Below are 23,056 nucleotides of genomic sequence, written 5' to 3'. Positions count from 1 at the left end.
TTCGTTTCTGGGTGAAATCCTGGTTTCTGGGTGATGTCAATGTACCTGAGTGAGTATGATAAAGACTGTCCCTTTTTCTGTGTAGGACACTTTTTCTGTGGCTGTTTCATTCATCACCGGGAAGATTGTCTACATTTCAGACCAGGCAGACTTCATCCTGCGATGCAAGCGGGACGTCTTCAAGGGTGCCACCTTCGCGGAGTTCCTCGCGCCGCAGGATGTCAGTGTCTTCTATGGCTCGACGGCGCCTTTTCATCTGCCCTCTTGGAGTGCCTGCACGTCTGCCGGTAAGACACAGCTCCTAGAGGTGAAGCAGCTGCTGTGTACTCAGCAGATGCGAACGGGATGGTTCGGGACAGAGCTAGGACGTTGTTTTCTCACCATGGAAGGGAACATTGCCACCTGACCAGTCCTAGTGAAGCTTAATGGGCTTTCTGGTAAATGAAGTCACAGTGCATCTGAAAACCCTAGCTGACATCATCAAACAAAGGAACATTCTAGAATGCCTATTGTTGGTAATTATTAGAGAGGAAGAAGACCATTGTTTTTTTCTCTACAAAGGAGGACCCAATTAGCAGGGGCATGTAATAAAAAGTTAGTAAATGTTCAGAAATAGACTTGCATGTGATAAAAGGAGTAGAAGGGCTACTCCTTCTGCCCATGTCCTACCTGCTTATGTTACTGCTTGCCTTATACAGTTGCAGTCTCGCTACCATTGCCCCTAGAGTCGTCCTATTCTCTTCTGAATGGATGCAAAGGTGTCTGGCCTTCAGGGATAAATGGAGTAAGGTTGGGGACAATTGGAGACCTCGGCCAAAGTGGCGGAGTCTGGCAGTGTTTAATGAGCTGCCGGTCTGCTGTGAATCTGACATGTTACTCTGTCTTCTCTGCAGATGCTGCTCCCATGGACTACACCCAAGAAAAATCCGTCTTCTGCCGGATCAGGTGAGTGTCTTCAGGAGGGAGTGGTCTCAAGATGGGAGACCAGAGGGTGGGGGTAAGGGCCACGTAAGGGCCGGTGGCTTGCTTCCTCTGTTGAGGAAGGGATGAGGATTCTACCTCTTGCCACCAGAGCGTTCATTAAGCACAAGTCGCATCTCTGACTATCCAGCCATTGCCAGCGAGGGCTGCAAGACCTGGGTCCCCCAGGTGTGCAGCAAACGCTGCCGATTGTACTGTAAATTGTGTTCTGAATATCTATGTCCTGGTGACACAGATGTGAACCATACATCATCCCTACTTGTCTGTACCTGGGTGACACATGTATTAACCATGCATCATGTACTGCACAGCTGTGGCCGTTTGGCACACATATGAACCATGTATTATGTCCTGCACATCTGTACTTAAGCTGCCTAAATAGGAACCATGCGTCTTGTCATACTTCTCTCTGCCACATATGATTGATGCATCATGTTCTACACATCTGTGCCCGGTTGACGCATGTTCGAGACGTACATCGTGTCCTGCACATCTGTGCATGAGTGGTACATATATATGAACCATACAGCATATATTACTTGTTAGTGCCTGGGTGACCAACGTTGGAACCATGCTCATGTCCTGCACATCAGGTTTTTCAAACCTGCTGGAGGGTGATTTGCAAATAAACACAGATTGTGTCTTTTGGGCTCTCAGCTCTGACACCACTCTCTCACCTCCCTCCTGTCACTTTTTGTATCAGGAACATTTGGGAGACTTGAGCTGTGCTGCAAACAGGGTGATGAGGAATTTTAGGTGTTCAGCTCTGATAGCTGTCTCTTCGGCAAAATAGGGGCCCACCCATAATACCTTGCTTCTGTTAGTAGGGAGAGAGGGACAGGTATGAACGCTTACACACACTGCAGTGGGAAACAACATAGACAGTTTGGTTGCACTAACACGTATTTATAGAGCATACAAAGTAGAAGGTCTCCTTTTTCTTGTAATTCATTAGAAAAGTTATAAATCATAGTACAGTGTGTTTAAGAGGCCATTTTAACATAAAATGTCCAGCAAACAGAATAGACCGATCCCCTCCCTTGACGTGATGCAGGTAGAATTAAAAACATTAATATGTGAATCATGGCACCATATTCTCATTCCAAAATACCAGTTCTGCTCCTAAAAGCCAGTCCACTCGGCTCCTGGTGAACACTGTAAAAAGGGTGTCGGGTCAGTGACTCGCCCTTGGACTGCATCATAGCTCGCACCCAGCAGAAAATGAAGCTTGCACAAAGATTTGCTGTACAGGTGACCCCGGTAAAGCCCCACGGATCCATGGGCGAGGGGGGCCTTCCATGGTTGCCCTGCATTTGTGAGACTGGCAGACCTCGACAAGCAGTGACAACATTTCACTGGGAAGTCTCCTGGCTGCCCCTACCGGCTGCTCTGGCTGCTTGTCACAGCTGCCAGAGCAGAGGGGCACCCCTAGCAGTTCAATGGCTCCTTTCCATATGACCCTTTGCTGGAAGGTCATAGTGACTCAGCACAGTGCAGTCCCTATGATGAGTTGTAACTGGTCCAGCGTGATGATGCTAAAAAGCTTTCTCCATGTACACTTGACACATCTGCATTTTGGAAGTGCAGGTTGTGCCCCCTATGCGATTACTTATGCTGGAGGACAACTCTCTCCCAGTGCCACTTTGCAACGATGTCTAGTATCAGAGCCCACAACTCTCTCCCAGTGCCACTTTGCAACGATGTCTAATATCAGAGCCCGGAGCATCTTTTAAATAAAGTGTGAAAGCTGACACTGAAGGAAGAGGGCTTTTCTCTTCTAAAAGGAACGCTAAATCTCACATATTGGGCTAAAGCTGAGCATGATGCAGTTAGACCTCCCTGATTTTAGCCGGCGAAACCGCTGATCGCAGGGCTGGTATTAGATGCCCCCCACATTTCCGGTCTCCGCCTTGTGCCCTGCCTAGAGCAAAGCTTGCCATGCTGCCAGTCGTGGGCAGCTGCTGCTTGGAAAGGAAACATGCCCATTTTTAGATGCCTATTCTTAGATGAACCACGCGCAAGCCGTATGTGGGCTTCCACCCTGCCTCCTCTCCTAGCCTTCACTGGGAGGCTTTCGAGCTAGGAGGTGGGGGACAAGACAAGAGCGTTGGCGCGCAAGGGACAGGATAATTGTCCTCTTTATCCATGGAGTGGATGCGTCACATCACATGTATGATCAAGCCCTTTGTGCAGAATTGCAGAAAGGGTGGTGGAGGGTCCCCCCCGATGCCGGATATAGGAGGCGGATTATATTCAGGGACCTGTGTCACCCAGCTGTGTTGCTGACGCAGACGCGGCGGGTGCCTTGCCGTCCTGTGACTCTGAAGTGCCCCCGGGCTGTACAAGAGATTAGCCTTCTCAGACATAGACAGTGCTTCCCAAGTTTTGCTTAAATTGGGTAGAATATGCAAGAATGGGCCATGCTTCCTCCCTTGGCCGTGGCGAATTGTTGCCTTCTTGCCTTTGTATCTTTGTATCTGTTAATGAGGAATGCAAGGGCTGTTTCCGTGAGCAACAGAAGGCTTGACCCTAAGCGTTCACACAAATCACAAGTGTAAGCACTACAAAAAGGAAAACATCTGAATGATGTTTGTCAGCCCTGGGGAAGCAGCCTTGAATTCTACCCTAGACAGCTGATAATATGAAAGGATCAGTGTTAATTATCCCATCAAAACAAGGTCTACAAATGTAGAAACCCAAAACACACAAATAAAAATATTTAAAAAAAATATCAGTGGAACTAAAACAAAGACACAACAATTACCACTTCAAAAAAGACAACATGTGATGAATCGATTGATAAATTACTTTAGAGCAGTATGGGAGCCTGCCTCAGCTGCTCTTAAAACGATGGAAGTTTAAACACACAACATAAATCAAATATTGAGGTTAATACACAATAGTATCAAGTTATTGTACATGGCTATCACCCATATCTCCCTTCTTCAGTCTCATTTTAGATGTTTTGGGGCTGACTCACAAAGGCCTGTAAAAGTACTAAAAAAGTACTCTTTAAAAAGTACTTCTACATCTCTTTGTGAATCGGCCCCAAACAATTCCTTGTAGCCTTTTATGTCACAAGTTCGAACATGCACCTTACTCCGAATTCAGGTCTTTCTCATTTCAGTTCTTACTGGATGAGCTGCAATTTATGTGGCTAGGAAAGGATTCTACCATAGCTCCCAATAAAAAAATACCACCAAGATGGCCGACCAATTTGTCAGTACTATAAACAGAGGAAATAGTCATACAAAGCTTCCTGTAAAGTACCAAGCAAAAATTCTGATTCTAAAACAAACCTTTCAAGTTCACTCCACCTCCATTCATGCAGGACTGTGACAAGGAACACCTGAACTAGTTAGCAGTAATGAAGATTACCGGCAATTAACCAAGGCATTAATTACCTCCTTATCCATCTTCCTGATCCCAGTTCCAACTGGGTGAGATAATACTCAACCAGAACAAAGAGACAAATATAAAACAACCAGATCTTGGGATAGATGGAAGTCATATGGAACTTTGGTCACTAAAGAAGGCTTCAGTTTCAAGATAACCTTGTCTGTAAAGAAACTAAGAAAAGAGTCAAACCAAAGCAACGCCCCTCATTCCACAATAAACCGACCTGAACAGGTGGTAGCCAGAAAAGGAATCTTATCGGAAAGAAACCAGATATCTGCTAATCCTTGTGGTTCAAAAGCCTGAATTGCAAAGCTCTCAACACCAAAGGGAGATCCCAAGGTGGCACAGGGCAGTAAATCACTGGGCATCTCTGAAATTAAGCCCTTAACAATCTGAAGGCAAATGGAGCCAAGTTTTCTACTTCTGGTTTCCTAAAGGCTCACATAGCGACCCATTGACTAAGCAGTGTTGAAACTGTTAGTCAAAAGTAAACCCATCCTGGATGAAGTCAAGAATCCTCATTGGGTCACATACACTAGTGGACAGAGACTTTCATGTATGGCAACATCTCAGGCTCCAAGCTGCTAGCTGACTCCATGTAAGAGATGTCCATCGGTGTCTTATCGCTGCAGTCCTAGCACAAGAAGAAGCTGCCGCCACACCCTGGGAATCGCAGGATACATCCGCTAAAAATCTCTCGTCTTAAGGACACGCTCTCCCATTACTGAGGTCCCCTTCTCCGAGTCCATATTCCTGAGAATAAGCTGGGCCAATGCTTCTGAAACCTGCTTAGTGTAGTTTCATTATAAACATTTAATGAAGCACTTATGTCTTGGCAGAAACCATGTAGTAGAAACAACCCAAAAAGTTAACTTAGAATGTTAATGTTTGCTTGGTACTTTACAAAAAGTTTAATGTGACGACTTCCTCTGTTTATAGTAATGGCAGGAATAGGAAGTCAGCTACCTTGGTGGTATTTTTTAGTGGTGGCTATGTTGGAAATCATTTCTTTCGACAAGATTGGCATCTCACCCAGTAGGGACTGAGATGAGGAAAATCAGACAATGAGATTATTCGTGGTTGTGATGCAGCCAAGGCTGGATACTGCACATGCTAGTGTCGAGCAATACTGTGGATAACGCAGTTTCCTCTCCCTTGGAAGAACTTTGAATACATTCACTACTATTGTAGACAGCGGGCCTGCCCCAGTGGTGGTTTCAGAGCCAGGGCCGGTGAACAACCACCTGAGCGGCTGCCAATGGCTGCATCAGTGTTCACACATATTGTCAAACAATGCTTTGCACAATGCTTGGAAGCAGACACTGCCCTGTGTCTGGTGCTGAGGAGTCTTCAGGCCTAGGACCCACTGAGTGTCGGTGGGGTGTGGGGTATGTTTATCGTATTGCAGTTTGTAATGTCTGAGTTTGTACATAGGTATCATACCAAAGTGAGCTTCCAAGGGCTGGGGGCGTGGGCGCCTCTGACCAGGTGTCTCTCCCACCAGCTCTGGTAGCAGCAGTAGTCATTGACGGGGTGTGGGCGGCAGGTGGGGCCTCTGTGGGGTTGTCATCGGGCGGGTCAATGACTTGAGAACCAGTCCCGTGCCTCCCATGGTCTGAGCACCTCTGCTGTTCTACTGCTCCCCTGCTGGCAGCCCTGGTCTCCTGTGGCCTCTGGTCTTATTGCAGGTGTCTGTTTCACAGCGGAGGTCGGGGACGCGAGCACGAACTGCGCTACTATCCCTTCCGCCTTACACCGTACCTCACGAAGGTGCGCGACTCGGACAATGCCGAGGGACAGCCGTGCTGCCTACTCATCGCTGAGAGAGTTCATTCTGGCTATGAAGGTGAGTGCAGGCGCACTAGCACATGATGTGAAGATAGCCCCAGCAGCGGGCACCTCTGAGGGGTTGGCAGGACAGGACTAGTAGCTGGGAGGGGCTAAGTGGGCAGAGAGAGGTTAAATATAGATGTTCGAGGACCAACCAAGTGTTCGATCGTTATGCATTTGGTTGGACTGAGGAACGGTTCAAGGATAGGGCAATAGATGATAGGTTGTGAAGTGAGTGTATCAGGCTAGATACAAACAGGAGTAGCTTTGAGATGTATCTGATGCTTGTGTTTGATTCTGTAAAATCTATTACCAGACTGATAAGTTATGTCGTGATAGATATCTGTTACTTGAATAAAGTATCTACTATTTCACTGCTTAGCACTTTTTGTCTGTCCGAATAGCAGTGCTTTCTCTTAGTAACATCTGAGTTACCTTTGGGTTAGCCTAATCTCTGATAGTGTTAGTCCATCTAACCTGAGGGCTAGCTCTGTGGCACAGGGGTTTAGCTGATAGGGTCTGGGATAGATAATGTATGGGCTTGCTGTATCAGCAAAGTATTTTGTGTAATTTCAGGCCTATCACTGCAATGTAAGGTGATAGTCTTGATGTCTGCCTTGCAGAGAGCACTGACTTGTTTTCGTACCACCCAGAGCAACAATTAATGAAGGATGTAGGGGTGCCATGTATGACAGTGGAACTCATGTTCTCTTTCTTTGCAGCTCCCAGAATTCCAGCTGATAAAAGGATATTTACCACCAGACACACCCCAAGTTGCATGTTCCAAGAGGTGGACGAGAGGTGAGTTTCATAAGTTATGGGCTGTGCACGTGGTTTCAGCTAGGTGCAACCCCAAACGCTCTATGCACCGTGAGACTTACTGCACATAGTGTGATGCAAAGTGGCTTTGGTGCTATGGGATACAGAGGAGGGGTGGCTGGAGCAGTGCTGGGATACTACATGAGTTCATTGTGTGTATGGCAAGCCTGGTGTGACAAGCGCTGAGTGCCATCAGGATTCACAGTGCAGGAAAAAGAGGAGTATGTTCCCTGGTTGTGCAGAGCTTAAGAGATGGTCATTGCTAGAAATGCCATCTTCGTCTGGTGGGTGATTAGAACCTCCTGTATCGGTGGAATTGTTTGGGGCCTTGCCCTTGTGTCTGTGGTGGGACAGTAAGCAGGTTCTGCTTATAGTGTGTAGCCTGTAAGGCGAGGGGTGGTTGCCACCCACCTATGTGTTGACAGGGGCATTCTACGGAGAGCCATGGGTGGGAGTGTCAGTCTATAGGGGGTGATGGGTGTTTGTAGTCTCGGGAGGATATAGGAAGTGAAACCTTTCATTAGAAGTACCGTCTAGGGAGAATAGTGGGAACCCTGGGAACATGAGGCAGTTTTGTTGGTGATATTTGAGAAGCTTGGGTGTAAGTAGGCAATGATAAAAACAACAATAGAGTGATCTTGGTGTGGGGGCAGGGTGTCTAAACATAGAGGCGTCTTTTTGGTTCCTGTGCTGTGTGCCATTTTATGCCATTGCAGGCACGCTCTGCATTTCCAGTGCACTTTGTGCTCTGGTTTGCGCCTTATGCAGGAGTTGATAATGGGGCTGGTGCAAGGACATACTGGGTGACCTGTTTATGCTGGCTTTGTCGTTTCTCACACGCATGGTGTCCTGTTGTCCTCTAGGGCTGTTCCTTTGCTTGGATACCTCCCACAGGACCTCATCGGCATGCCCGTACTTTTCTTCGTTCATCCAGAAGACCGACCGCTCATGTTGGCCATTCACAAGAAAAGTAAGTCTGGTTCACATGTTGGGGTGAGGCAATTTGAGTAAAGGTGGAGTGTTTCAAAGGAATGGAAGGAAGGGACTCTTTTTCAGTTCTCTGACCTGTTACCTTTTTCTCCATGTGCAGTCTTGCAGTATGCAGGTCAGCCCTTTGATCACTCGCCTATCCGCTTCTGTGCCCGCAATGGCGAATACGTCACTATTGACACCAGCTGGTCCAGTTTCGTCAACCCATGGAGCCGCAAGGTGTCCTTCATCCTGGGTCGCCATAAAGTGCGCACGTGAGTAATCCTATAATCGTTCTTTTTTTGGAAGTTACGGGATGGGACAGGAAGTGGAAGGGGGCAGGAAAACGTTTATGACATGGTCACAAAACTGGGACAGTATCTTCAGATGTGAAGCAACATCACCTGAGACGGCCTTCTCTCTTTTAGATGTTGCCATCTCATGTAAAAATAAAGTTCCCACGTGTTTTAGGTGGCCCGCAGTGTTGATTTACCTCTCCCTACTGAAGGTTCATCATTTCTGTATGTGAATGACAATCCCTTTCTGTTTAGGGTCATTCCCTTCTTATGAAGGTTGTTCTTCCTGCCCCTGTTAGGTGATGGTCTCCCCTCTTCATGCTGGATATGGCCCTGGATATGGCCCTTATCCCGGCCGTGGGTTCCCCCTCTCTTTAATGTGGGTATCCTGTTTTCTATGGGTTGCCACTTTAGTCTGTGGGTTGCAGCGCTACTGTGGGTTGCTTCTCCCTTGTCAGTGGGTTGACCTCCTCCTGACTGTGGGTTTGCCTTCTCTCTGCTGTAGGTTGCCCTTCTTCCAGCCTGTTTGTTGCTCCTCTCCCACTTAAACGTTGCCCCTCTCTTGCTTGGAAGTTGCCGGTCTTCCACTTGAAACTTGCCCCTCTACCATTTAAAGGTTGCCCTGTATCTTCTGAAGGTCACCTCTCTCCAAGCTAAATGTCACAACTCTGCATTTTAAGGCTCCTCTCCCTTTATGGCGAAGGTCGCCATCACCCTTCTGAGGGTCCCACCTATATTCATGCTGATGACTCTCCATTCTTAGGATCACTCTTTAACTTCTAGAGTCTCCCTTCTCACTTTCTGAGGATCACCTCTCTAGACTCTCTTCTGAGGGTTGTCGCCTGTCTACACTGATGTTCTTCCCTTTTCATACTGAGCGTCTACTGTCCATGCTTAAAATCACCCCGTCAATGATGGAGGTGAGCCTTTTGTAGTAAAGATAACTCAAACACTGACTGCCTTCCATGCCCTTCACAGAGGCCCCCTCAATGAAGATGTCTTCACCGCGCCCAAGGGGTCCGAGATGAAGCCTCTGGACTCCGATGTACAGGAGCTTTCGGAGCAAATTCACCGTATTCTGCTGCAGGTGAGTTCAGATCTGGGCAACATGAGGAGGTGGACTTGGGTGTCTTTCAGAGCTGTTCGACCCATCACTCCTAAAATACTCTCGCATGTCAGATATGTGGTGTATGGCCTGTGATTGTCTTCTGGCACTGACAGCCTGTCCCTTGCGCTTTTCAGCCTGTGCACAGCACCAACACCATGGGCAACGGCAGTGGAGGCAGCAACGCATCGCATGAGCATCTTCGCAGCAACGCCTCCTCCAGCGATGGCAATGGGCTCCCCGTGGAGGATCTGAAGGCCCTCAAACCAGTAAGTCTGCAGCCAATCACTAAATCTTTGTGCCCCCTGTCCATTTCTCAACTTGATGTCCCCTTGCTCAGTTCTCTGCGTGGGGGTCACAGTGTGCCCTTCACGAATACTAACCTCGCTCTGCCCTCTTCTGTACAGATGGCCTTCCAGCAGTTCTACCAGGACGTGCACATGGTGAAACACCAGGGGCAACAGATTTTTATTGACTCCCGGCTGAACTTGGCTCCCCAGATCCCGCAGGTGCCAGGTAAGGCTCTATAATTTAATCTTACATTTATTAAGGTTGAGCCTAAACTAAGGATATTATAGTGCTGAACAGTCAATGGGACAGAGAAACATTTTACAGTACCGTGGGAAGGGAGGGGGCACCCTCACTCAACAAGTCATGTTCAAGGCAAAGTTGAGCAAAGGGCTTGCAAGTGGCATCTCTGAGCAAAGTTTCTTTTATTTTGAGACGTTTTTTCATTTTACACCTATTGTTAACATTTGGCTGTATGAAGCTGGTCATTGCCACCCCTCAGTTTGCCCTTTTGGGTCTTGTAGGTCGGTGTCCAAGCCCGGACCTGACTTTAGGCCCCCATGTGCTAGAGTTGTAGTAGTCCACCTGCCCAGCGACTGCTCCTGAGATGTGCATTTGACTTTTGCGAATGTACACAATGGAATCTCCTGTTTGTGGTTACAGTGTTGGCGCCACCGAAGCCTTTCATGTCATATTCGATTCCAGGTCGGAAGGAGACTGCCATAAGCCTAGGGAAAGCTGTGACCTCTGAGGAATCGCTAAGAAAAGAGCCTTCCAACTATTCCTATCAGCAGATCAACTGCTTGGACAGCATCATTCGGTGAGTTGCTGAGTAGCCTTTACGTGCAGTGTGTGGGTAGATTAGGGTATTGCGTGGTGCAGTTTGTTACGGTATCTCCGGTAGAGGTTTTCTTTCACAGGAGCTCATAAGAGCTGTTATATTTGATCTTGACCTGCTGTCTTACCATCACCCCTCTTTATTACCCTCCTTCTTATTACAGATACCTAGAGAGCTGCAACATCCCTTGTACAGTGAAGAGGAAGTGTGGCTCGTCTTCCTACACTACATCCTCTGCCTCAGATGATGACAAGCAGAAGGCAGGCAGGAAGGCTGCTGGTGTCAAGAAAGGTAACCCGCTGCAGATGCACCTCTCCCCCCCCACCCCTCGCCCATTTACATACATCTTCGTTCCATTGTTTATGAATGAATGGATAGTAAATGGATCTGCGCTTCTTTTGCAATTCGCTTAGCGGTGATTGTTCTGGGTATGCATGTGTACATTCAACCACTGCCTTAAGACAGCCCACATTGTGGTATGGGGTCACGGGTAGTGGTATGGGGTGGGAGGCAGGAGAAAGATGCTTCTTGGAAGGTTATGTTCTGCTCGCCCAATGCCACCTTCATCCATGCCCGTGGGACCCACAACCAGACCATTCCTGCTCCATCGTAATGACTTGCTGGACTTCGTTCCTGCGACCAGCCTTCTTTCTTTGTTCAGATATGGTCCATCTCCCAGCAGCCCCCCAGCCTCGCCCCAAATCCTAAATTATCCACTTATCTAATGGAGAGAAGGCGGGCCCAGCCTTCTCCCTTTATCACTTTCCCCGCATCCCACCAAGCCTGCATTGATGAAGCAGCATGGATCTCAGCGCCTGGCAGCCTATGTGGTTTATTGAACAGCTTTTTGCACTGCAAACTATTCTGGTGCCTCAATTCTTTTTGTGGTCCATTGACCACCAGCCCTGATTGAGGTTCAAGGCCAGGCCCTATGCTCTCAGCCTTGGGGTTATTGTTTTCTCCCAGAGTCACTCTTGTCTCTTGGTACAATTTGAGGATCCCATCCCTATTCCAATGCACCTGATCTTATCACCACCACGTTTTGAGGACTATGAAGCGATACTTGGGAAGAACTGAAGGGTGCAGCACACGGTTGCGTAACCACTATCAACCCAGTGTGTGTAGACGTCGGGCCAGGGAGGGGTGGGTTGGAGAAAGAAGTCCGCGGAACCAGGTTGAGCAGGAGAACATCTTTGAACATATCCATCCACCCCTCCACCCGCTCTGCACTAACTGGTATTTGTCTCTCTGAACAGATTCTGCCAAGGAGGTATTGGCCACCACGGATAGCCCTTCCAAACGACAGGAGCCCAAGACGTCAGGCGCGGCAGTGGTGGGAGCTCCGCTCACACCGCTGGCCCTGCCCAGTAAAGCCGAGAGTGTGGTCTCCATCACCAGTCAGTGTAGCTTCAGCAGTACCATCGTCCACGTGGGAGACAAGAAGCCCCCCGAATCGGGTACTTCCTTCTCCTTTGGCCTTGTTTACTGGGGTGGGAAATTGGGGAGGAGCGGGTAGAAGACATGATGGAGAGGGCGAAGAAACCAGGTCCTCTTTGGACGAAAGAATGTGTGCGCGGGCACGGATCTCCCTTCGATTGCGGAAAGTGGGTTCGACGGAAGCACATGGAGACTGCTGAACTTCTCTCGGCTTTAAAGAACGTCTCTAGCGTTTAACGACTGGTGCTTCGCTCGGATCAATTATTCAAATTGGCAATCCAATGAGGAGAAAAAAACAGAATTAATTCCCCAATACTACATCACTAACAGTCTCCAACAATAGGCATTCCAGAATGTGGTTTTGTTTGATGATATTATCTTGATCTGTTGTGACATCATCCTCCAGATGTCCCCATTAAATGTGCTTCTTCTGATGCCACTTTTGAAGACTTCTGTGCATCTCGGCACACCTCCATTTTGGAGCAGAGACTAGCTTTGAGGTTGGCATAGAAGCTCTGCATCTTCTACTTAAAATCGTAACCCCCCCATACAAAATATTTCCATTGGTGCCAGGCAAATCCCTGATTTATCTGCCCTACATTTTAAGTCTCAATGTTCTCTTCATTGATTGGCTTTTCCATACTTTTAAGGACTATCTTTACACCTCAACTGATTTGATTTATAAGGCCTCCATTTTTAGGCTACAGGCCTTTTTTTCAGTTCCTGCCTTTTAAAAGCGTAGATAAAGGGTGCTAAACTTTTCTGAAGTTTCACATCTTCTTCAGATGCAGTTTTAACCCATTTCATTTACGAAGAGCCCTTCTACGATGAAGACGTCAATATTTCAGACCATTTTTGTCCATGTTTATTGCTTTGGAACACAATGGCATTCTGAATATCCGTCCTCCCCAAGTACTTTTTCAGAGGCTCTTGCCCATTAGGCCAGAAGAGGCACAAACTTTATAGATATGGGTCCCCAATTCAAATTCTGTCCACCAAGGCCAGTATATGGATCCGGCACCTTATGCTGCTGATGCCTAGCTGGTAGATTCTGGATGTCAGAAGTTCAGGGTGCTAGACCCACATATTGCCCTGTATATCTTCACAAAAAGAGTTGAACTTGGTGCCCAGCTGGCGAGGAAGTCCTCAAGGGCCTTACATGCAAGTGCCTCTGTTTGTGTGCTGTACATGTGTGAATGTGTGGAAGCGTATTTTGTTTTCAGTAAGTGGTCATGGTTTCTTGGACTGATGCTGTGATTTTGCAGTCCCTGTTCTGGCCCTTGCTTGGATATTCCTACAGGTGACTCCGAAGATTAGCGTATCAGCACCAGACAATGTCCTGGCTGGGCAGTGCTCCTTGCTGCTTCGGTCTCTCTCCATTTCCCCCTGTCTGAAGAGCAGTGTTTTGTTTTTGCAGGCACCGGTCGCGTCCACGGTTTGAGAATGTGTGGAAGGTCCTGCCCTTTGCTCATTGGCCTACTCGCAGGCTTTCGTTCACCCCTTGGTGTCAGGTCCGACCCATGGTATAGTGTGGTTTTCTGGTGTGAACTAGAGGACACACACAAAAAGGGGAGGGAGGGACTCGGGTGGTAATGGTACCTTGCACCCCCATTTGTTCTCTGAGGCCACCTCTTTCTCTGAACCCCCATCCTCTCCATTCCAAAAGTGCCACCCGTCACAAGGATGATACTTGTTCTTTGCTTTGCCAGTGGCAATGAATGTGCAGTGTCTTCCATGGGACAAGCTGGCGCCTAGTTCTCCTTTTTATTATCTCTCCATAGCTTTTTGCTCCCATGCCTTCCTCTTTTGCATTCCACCCTTCTGTTTGCTCTCATAATCCTTCATCCCACTTTTTTACCTTTTCTGTTCTCTAAGTCCATGTCTAACTGTGTCTCTCTACTCCTCCCAGTAGCTCCGCTTTCCTTTCCGCTTTCTCCTCACTTCTTCTTCTCCACTTCTTCCGGACCGTCCTCCTCCCATTTCTCTCTCCTGCTTTATCTGTCTCCCACTTCTTCACTTATTCTTTTCTGCCCTGTCTCTGTGGGGAGTTAGAAGATTTTGCATGATGGTAATATGGGCCTGTGCTGGGAGTGGGAGTGTGGTCTTGGTGGTTGCTGGGGGCTTGTCTTGTCATTTGGGAGCTGCCAGTACAGTTTCTTCATAACATGTGGTGGATGTGGTTCAAGGAGCTGGAAGAAAAGAGCAGAGCCCAGGACACAAACACACACACACACACACAGTTCAATACACGCTTAAACATGCACAGTGTGTACCAAGACATCCATTTAGGAAGACTGTTGACAGCAAATGTATACAGCTAACACATGTCCCTAAAATTAAAAGCAAGGGCAAAATAAATCATGAAAGAGACCGAAGTTTCTGGAAAAAAGCCAAAATTATTTGCAGCTGTTGGAATTACGTTGTTTTAGAAAGTGGTTTTGTGCCACTAACAGAGCTCAAGAATGTTCTGAGCCATTGAACCACCGATGAAATTGTGAACCTAACACATCGTAGTAAATATACCATTTCTGCTCCTCCAGGAGATCTTCGGGTTAACCCTGCTCCAGAAGAAGTGTCATAGTTTCTTCATTTGAAAGGCCTCTCGCTTTTCCCTCCGTTATCATTTGGTGGGATGAAGAACGCACTTCAGGCTTGTTCTTCAGGGACAGCCGGCAAATGGTGCTTTTCTCTTTCTGGCAAGAAACATATGAGGAGTCCGGAGAAGAGTGTTGTGTTTTTTCATGTCCTTCCCAAAGGGATATTGTCCTATTCTGCCTCCACTCTCCTTGGATAATTATTCCTAATCATGCTCGTAAGAGTATTCCTTTTTCTATCCCTCCCAGTTTCAAAATCTGCTTTTGGCTCGTAGTCAGGTCATGATTTCTGTCCTTGGTCTGGGTGACTAGTCACCTGAAAGCCTGAAAAGAAAACTGCTACAGAAATAGGAGATAAGGCAGAAAATGTTTTAAAGCACCCTTTAATCTCTGAAAGATTTACCCTGTGTTCATGAAAGAAGTTATTTTCTTCTATGCCTTAAATCTCTTTGAAGCAAGTGACATTATCATCTGAATGTATGTTTAGATTGCCCTTTGATGAATACTACAGACACTAGACTCTTTGCTCACAGTGTTTAATGTAATGATACTTATAGAAAGACACATTACACAGGTGCACCATCCACACATAAAAAACAAATTACACACATGCCCCTCAAACAATTGTACATATCTGATTCCCCAGAGTGGTTTTAGGTGGGGCACCAGTCTTCTTCTATTTTATTGGCTACCATGCAGCTCCCATCAGACTGAGACAGACTCCCATGCCCACGGAGGCTTGGTTTCCATGATTCCTGTTGGTTGGATGGTTCCTGTAACGTGGATTGGACCGCTCAGTGCACTGGGACAAGATGAACATTTCTCTATTGTCTTTCTGTTTACCTTTAGCCCTAAAGTCTTGTATTCTGTTGCCAGTGTTTCACCTTCACCCGTGCCCTCTGGTTCTCATACTTCTCTTGTTTCACTTACTGTCCTTCTAGATATCGTCATGATGGAGGAGACACCCAGCACCCCAGTTCCCCCTGCACCGCCCACCCCCAGTGTAGCCCAGGACAAAGACCAATACCGCAAGGTTGGGCTGACCAAGGAGGTGCTGTCCATTCACACACAAAAGGAGGAGCAGGCATTCCTGACCCGCTTCAAGGACCTCAGTCAGTTGCGTGTTTTCGATCCACCAACCGGACTGGGCCGCCAGGAGCAACGACACTCTGGACAGCATGCCGACAAAGGTGAGGGCAGTGGGACATTGGAGGTTTGGGATGGCAAGTGAAGTATGCCCAATTAATCCTAGAAAGGATAGACAACAGTGACTTTTCTGTAGTGGTTATCAAGAATTGTGGTAACTCAACTGTTTTAATTCCTTTCACATTTCCCTTCTCCAGGACACAGAGGCTCCCGTCACAATTCTAACGGAAATGGAGGCCCAGGCAGCAGTCGTCGAGGAAAGAGTGGAAAGTCGAAACCAAAGCGGATCAAGCACCAGAAGCAATCTGACAGTACAGCGTCTCTACCCAACAACTCTCAGAATCAAACAGCAGGATTGGCCAGCTCATCCTGGCCCCCCTCTGGAACATCGCAGGCTAGCCTGCCTAACATGCCTTATCCTACCGTAATGCCTGGCTACTCCATCCCTGTGTTCCCTACTCGAACCTCTATGCCCCCTGTTTCCGAGCCCAACCAGGGGACATTTGGTGGCACCCAGAACTCCGCTGGCATGCGCTACCCATTAGCACCACCACAGTATCCTGCACCAATGGTAACGCCCATGGTGGCCTTGGTGCTGCCCAACTACATGTTTCCACAGATGAACAGCACCATGCCTCAGCCATTCTTTTCTAGCCAGAGCTCCTTTGGGGGCCCAATGTTTCCTTTCACACAGCCACCGCCACCTCCAGTACAGCCACAGAGTGGTCCAATGTCGGCTCCCCCAGAGGCAGGGAACCCGGCATCCCGCTCTTCCACACCACACTCTATGAGCCAGCCCGATGGATCTGAGTCCCCACTCTTCGAGTCACGCTGCAGTTCCCCGCTGCAGCTCAACCTGCTGCAGATGGAGGAGACGCCCAAGTCTTCTGATCGGCTAGAAGGTGGCGGTGCCAGTAATCAAGGAGGTGGAACAGGGAGCAACACTGACTGGAATGGCGCCTGCACTGGACCGGGGACAGGAAATGAAGTCAACCAGACAGAGGCCTGCATGGTGAGAACTCTTTCCTTTATCAATACGCGTCCACTCTGCAGTCTGTCTCAGCGCCTTAACCCACTTTTGTATTGCCCGGTCTCCAAGCATTCCCTCCTTTTTTCCTTTACAGTCAACTGTTGCATTTTTTTTCCTCTTTATTCCATTTTTTGGGTGTCCACTTGTCTGCCTCATCTTTTCCCGCGTTTTACTTTTGTTCATGGTCTTTTGGAATCCTGTGATGTAACATGGCATTTTTTATGTACCCATGTAGGCAGAGGCCCAGGAATCCTCCAACAATGATGCACTTTCCAGCTCCAGCGACCTCCTTGACCTCTTGCTCCAGGAAGACTCTCGTTCCGGGACTGGATCTGCCGCATCCGGCAGTGGTTCAGCCGCTTCCGGGTCCCTCGGATCTGGTTCCAATGGGGGCAGCACTTCCGCATGTGGCACTAGTAAGTTGAACGACGGGCATAAAAAAATTACCTCCTGTTTCCAGCTGCCATATCACAAACAGGTGTTATAGTTCATACTGAAGCACCGTCATACCCTTGTGAGTGATGGTGCGCTCTACAAATACACATCACATAACACATTTTTTGGAAAAGAGCTCAAAGAATTTGACGTCTCTGAAACAGAAGCACCCAGAATTGATATGCCCAGTAGGGGAACGGGAGATGTGGACATTGAGAACAGAATTTATGATTTGCCCGTTTTCTGAGTTGTCGCCAATGAATTTGAACAAACAGACTGGCTCCGATTAAGAAGTGCTGCTCTTGAAATAGTGCAAACTGATTGGCTCATGTGAAGAAGTACTACACATCAAAGTACCCCCTGCTACCAATTTGTAAAATCAGTCACAAGTTAAATTCCCTTTAATTTGATTGACTGTATTAGGAAACATTAGGTATAGCAAATTAAATCATACGTATTATGATATGTTCCTGTTGGGAATAGCCCTTTTTAACAGTCCACAATCAAGGAACTTAGAAAGAAATCAACGCAGGCTGGAACGGAGCCAGCAGTGGACCAGAAACAGGAAATTACATAAACCAGCCAACAATAAATGGCATTACCAGTGATGAACTAGTGATTACTAGTGTTAAAACCATTCTATCTCGGCACCACAAATGTCCTCATCTGTGCCAGTTCAGATTGGTTCAAAGCTAAGTGTTTATTGGTCTCTGTGAAAATACCTATCTTCACCCTCTGATAACACTTTTGCTCCTTCCACTTTTCCCCCTTTAGGAAGCAGCAGCAGTAACACCAGCAAATACTTCGGAAGCATCGACTCATCAGAGAACGACCACAGTGCCAAGAAACAGGCGGGCGCAATGAAGGAGGACGAGAGGATGCTCATCAAGTACGTCATGCAGGATCCCATCTGGCTGCTGATGGCCAATGCCGATGAGAAAGTCATGATGTCCTACCAGATCCCCACCAGGTGAGTACCTGAAGTCGGCTTTCATTGGAGGGCAGGGTTCTCATACAAGAGTTTGGAGCCACTTGGAGGCAAGTTCTTTATTTCATGTTAGGGTCTTCGGTTACAGCAACAGCAGATGGATCCTGTCAGGGTTCCGTCCTACTTCCGTCTGCATCTCTTTGCTACCACTGCAAACCACACGCCAGCATTATGTTGCACCATTGACTCTCAGCATTCCAGACACCGGCTTGTGCATACAGGAATGGGGGACACATGATACTACAAGCACATTTCCAAGCAAAGATGGAGGGAGGAACTTGGGAAACGGAAGGGAGTGATAGAAAAGCTGGAAAGCTGAGAATTAGAATTTGTGATGAAATTCTCAGAGTTTTGGTCTAGCGTTCATATTTTTAGGAAGGTTTGAATGATGAACTCTCCACCAGAGTTGTTCTTGAGAGCGCTTTAAAAAAATTGTGAGTGACGAGAGCCAGTGACAACTTTCATGGGGGAGGTGGGGGAGTAGTGTGAGGAAACTATCATGAGTGGTGGGAATCAGTGAAGGATGATAGTAACCAGGCAGAGCCAGGGGATTCAGTGCTTTTGATTGGCATCAATGATTTTGCCTCATGGGGATGTCCTTAGCTGGTGTCTCTTGCCTTCTATATAGTTAACGGTTGCGGATAAAGATTACAATTTTGGATGTTCTTCTGGGTTCAGGATATGAGTTGTACAAGGAATGTAGTTTAAATTCTTCTTCTTTGAACTCAGGGACATGGACAAGGTGCTCCAGGAAGACCGAGAGAAGCTGAAGCAGATGCACAGGTATCAACCCAGGTTTACCGAGGATCAGAAGAGAGAGCTGGCAGAGGTGCACCCCTGGATGAAGAAGGGGACCCTACCCAAGGCCATTGACATCACGGTGAGTGCCAGCTTCTGATTCAGGGGAAAGGAGCCTGTGTCTACACCACAGAAAAGAGTGGGAGGGCTGTGCCTTCAGGGATCCCACTGCCACAGTAAAGAGTGATGGGCGTGTGTAATCTTAGGGAAATGTGCTGGAACTGGGAGGTTGGGCTGGCATTTCCCAAAAGAAAGAGAGTTATGGTTTAGGGATTTTCCATTCCAGTGCAAAAAGAGTAAGTTGAGAGGCAGAGCTTTTCTGCTTTGGAGTGATTAGAGTGAGGGAGTACTGAGGCGGGGTACTAGCACCCTGGAGCTAAGAGTGGGCCGGGGGGGGGGGGGGATGAAGCAGGGTTATCCTACCCCAGAATGAATAGTCATGGTGCTGTGAGTAGTGGCGTCTTGCTCTGGAGTAAGGAGCAAGGGAGCTTTGAATGCATGGCTCTCTTGCGCCAGAATGATGAGTGAGGCAGCAGAAAGGCTTCCCTGCGATAAAGAGCCAACGTACCTATTGGGGGCAAATGAGAGAGATGGGCATTTCAACTGTTCTCGTCTGAAGTAAAATGTAAGGGGGCTTTGATGCAAAACTGTCCTATTTTGAAGTGATGAGTGGGTGATACTTTTGCCTCATATCTGTTTTGCCCGCAGAGATGAGTTATGGAGATAAGTGACACTGCTGCCCTGCACTGGCACTACTAACTACTAAGGGCTTTACTCCCTCAGAGTATACTATCATACATGGGAAGCACCAGGGCTGGTGCTGATCACTCTCAGTCTTACATTAAAAGTGTCTCGGGTTCTCTCTAACCCCAGTCGGTAACCTCTCTGGCCAGTCTCTCCAGCGCTCAGTCTCTCGTGGTCTTCAGTCTTTCATCCCCTGCCCGAGCTTTGTAAAATGGACTGTTGAGATAAGTCGTGCAGCTCCGGCACATTTGGTCATAAATGCAGGTACTTCTTGCGGTTTCTCCTGCTTGGCCATGCCCCCCTTCTGAGAAGCCTCTGCTAGGACACAGTGGAGGGCCGCAATCCTGGTTGGGCAGCAGAAATGTACCATCTGGTGAGCAGCATCACTCCGGCCCCAACAAACCAGCCCCCCAAATGAGCAGCTAGTCTATCAATCAGGTGTTCAATCCCATCGAGGCCCACTAGATGGTTTCAAAGGTGCCTGCAGGGGCGGAGGGGAGAGTTCGCCCTAATGTACTGCTGTCCTGGAAATAGGCTTTGTAATGCGAGAGCTAGGTATTAGTACTCACATTGCCTTCTTTTTAATTGTGTATCACTCATGTTTCGTGTAAAACCTGTTGCAGATGTTGTTCCCTATAGTACTGATAATGTGTAATCTGCCCTTTGAGGCACTGCCAATGGTAGACTCAAAATCCTCTCCCATTAGCGCTTCCTGTCTTAAATGGGTAATGTCTCCTTCATTATTACTGATAAGCCAGAAATAACCCTCAGTAATATTCATAATCACGATAGCGCGGGAGGCCCATCTGTTGCTTGTAATGATTGTGGCGTAATGACCCTTTCTCATGTTGCGTTGTTTCTGAAGATAGGAAGGCTTATGTTAACAATTTTGCTTGTTGCAAAGACAGTGCAAATCGGTCATCACGACTACAGAAAACAACTGGGGCTAACAGACCAGTTGCCCTTTCAGTTGTTTGGTTGGCATGCCTGTCCTCAGTGTAGTCCTTGGTCTTGAAAAGTGGTAATGACTGTCCATCTGCCTTCTCTCTCCCCGTTTCAGGCCTGTGGTGATTGTGACAGCGGCACTTGTGACTATGACATTGACATCGACATGACGATGATGCTGGAGGCCATGGAGGAAGGAGGCTGTGGAGGTTCCCAAAGCTCCACGTTTCCACCCACCTCAGAGGTTCCTATGGAGGAAGAAGAGGCTGGTCAGAAGAGTAATGAGGGTCAGGCGCAGCAGCCGCAGGTTCAACAGCAGCACCAGCACCAGCCGGGTAACTCCTGAGCACGTAAACTTCTAGTTGCTGGAGCATCAAAACGTCATACTAGAAGCAGAGACTGCCTTCGTTGGTTCCTCGGAGTGTGGGAACTATGAATGGGACAACTGAGACAAATAGGACAACCTTGTCTAACACGGGCAGAACAGTGAATGCAACAAGGGGTTCTGTCCCCTGAGGGAGCTTGCCCACTCGGACGATCACACACACGCTGTGTTGGATACCGATGCGTCGTCCCAGACCATCGTTCCATGTACCGAAGTTGGGACACATTTACTAATGGGACGACAAATGGAGAACCTTAGGCGGGAGGGATTCTCGTGGACATCTCAGGGTTATTCGAGGAGACGCCAGTGCTTGAGTCCAGAACCAGTAGCCTTTCTGGTGAGCATTTCATGAATAGGAGAAGGACAAGTGCTTCTTCCCTCCTCACACTGTGTTTGACATTGTCAACCAGGGAGAAGCAGCCCCGATTGCCTCAGAAATGCAGGTGTCTCTAATGGGCATTCAGATGGCAGGAGGACGATTGATTGTAGTCGAATGAACTGAAGCGTGGTCTGCCTTTCGCTGATTCCTTACTTGAACCTCAACATTTCTCTCAAGGGATTAATACATTTTCCCTTTAACTGGCCTGAGGTCAGTAGAAGGCATGTTGCAGTGTCGTGTAGATGCTGTCCACATGTGCATGCACGCGTGTGCGAGTATGTAGATGGCTGGTGTGTGTAAATATTTGTGAATATGTGGTATACAGATCTATTTTTATGATGAAGGGATCCGCTTGTCCATGATTGGGGGGGGGGGGGGTATTTAAAAATGGGCCCAGAGATGGTTGACACCCAGATGTGCGCCAAGTGTGTGGAGGATCGAACAAAAGCTGCCTTCAGATGAAACAAAAAGACAGCTGCACACCCGGCACCTGGTGCGCCAACGGTCAGAGATAGAGAGGACATCTCCAGCACCACAAGAGGAATTTTTTTACGATTTTTGTTAATGTTTTAATGTATTTATTAAAAACCAATTTTTCAGTGGCTGTTCTGTCATTTACTAAGGCTCTTTTGCCTAACTCTTAAAAAACTGTTGTCCTAATCCAGGATTTTAATTTGTTCTCTTCCGTCTGAGGTCTGTGCCAGTGTTGGCATACTAGAGTCCCCAGGAGCTGTCACTGAAGCAGTGTGTGAGTGGGACTGGAGGAGTGACTACAGGAGCATAGGGTAATCCTCATGGTAGCAATCATTGCAATATTTTAGGGCCTTTGATACTGTGACCATTGGGGCACAAGTGTCGTGCTACAGTGGATTCCCTGCCTATGCATATTATGCCACATTGTAAATGATCCTGAATTGTATCTCTGGGCTCTTGTCCATGTTCAACACTCTGCTGCTCTCTATGTAGGTTCACAATACACAAATTCCCATAGATACATAGAGTGGTCTTCACCACACTTGGGGGGGCCATAAAACGACAACACTGTATAAAGGGAGAATGGGAGGGGTGAACGGTGCTGTGTCTGTAGGGGCTGAGGATTGGCTACCATTGCATGTTATGAGGTCCTGGACAAGACAAGCAAGCAGCCCAGGATTATAAAGCCGCACTACCTGAAATCGTCACATATGATGTACTGTAATTGCAGGTTGCCCACCTCAACGGTCAGCTACTTATTGACCAAACATAAACATAGATAATTTACAAGTAGAGAGGCAACTACAAAAAATCAGTATTGTAAATTCAAACACGCATTTGCAATGCAATAGGGCTTGTATTTGTGAGAGTTTAAGCTATTGGCATTATAAATGACAATGCCTTTTATTGATCAGTTTTGCTAATTAACACCTAAATAAAAGGCATTGTCAATTACAATGCCAATAGCTCAAACTCTTGTAAATGCCAGGCCTATTGAAAGAAGCAGCCTCCATTGTTCCGGCTGCTCAGAAAGTTAAAGTGCTCATGGTGCACTGAATGTTGCAGATAAACATGTTGTGCCTGCAGTAGGAGAAACTCGTTAAAGAAAATAGTGCTTACAGACTGAAAAAGACGTACTGTGTAACAACGGAAGTGAAAGGGCAAGTCCTCATTGTA

General features: G+C 47.5%; 1 protein-coding gene across 4 annotated transcripts in view; it reads left to right on the top strand.

The window, feature by feature from the left end:
* PER1 (period circadian regulator 1) overlaps positions 1-22,008 on the top strand; it is a 35,819-nt gene extending 13,811 nt beyond the window's left edge. For 2 of the 4 annotated variants that reach the window (XM_085638498.1, XM_085638499.1), the window contains exons 6-23: positions 86-287; positions 894-945; positions 6,084-6,226; positions 6,933-7,011; positions 7,893-7,999; positions 8,120-8,273; positions 9,273-9,381; positions 9,537-9,668; positions 9,807-9,915; positions 10,351-10,507; positions 10,689-10,816; positions 11,782-11,982; positions 15,498-15,746; positions 15,900-16,714; positions 16,968-17,148; positions 17,942-18,137; positions 18,885-19,035; positions 20,758-22,008. In XM_085638498.1, the coding sequence (XP_085494624.1) occupies positions 86-287; positions 894-945; positions 6,084-6,226; positions 6,933-7,011; positions 7,893-7,999; positions 8,120-8,273; positions 9,273-9,381; positions 9,537-9,668; positions 9,807-9,915; positions 10,351-10,507; positions 10,689-10,816; positions 11,782-11,982; positions 15,498-15,746; positions 15,900-16,714; positions 16,968-17,148; positions 17,942-18,137; positions 18,885-19,035; positions 20,758-20,988 (3,396 nt within the window). In that variant the 3' untranslated portion in view covers positions 20,989-22,008. The remainder of the gene's footprint in view (positions 1-85; positions 288-893; positions 946-6,083; positions 6,227-6,932; positions 7,012-7,892; positions 8,000-8,119; positions 8,274-9,272; positions 9,382-9,536; positions 9,669-9,806; positions 9,916-10,350; positions 10,508-10,688; positions 10,817-11,781; positions 11,983-15,497; positions 15,747-15,899; positions 16,715-16,967; positions 17,149-17,941; positions 18,138-18,884; positions 19,036-20,757) is intronic. The other 2 variants (XM_085638500.1, XM_085638501.1) reach the window with 2 other exon arrangements.
* The last annotated feature ends 1,048 nt before the right edge of the window (positions 22,009-23,056 follow it).

Source organism: Triturus cristatus, chromosome 12, assembly GCF_964204655.1.
Source record: "Triturus cristatus chromosome 12, aTriCri1.1, whole genome shotgun sequence".
In the NCBI taxonomy this organism is placed as follows: Eukaryota; Metazoa; Chordata; class Amphibia; order Caudata; family Salamandridae; genus Triturus; species Triturus cristatus.
The sequence above is the reverse complement of the archived record's forward strand: the minus strand, read 5'-3'. Positions and strand labels throughout refer to the sequence as shown.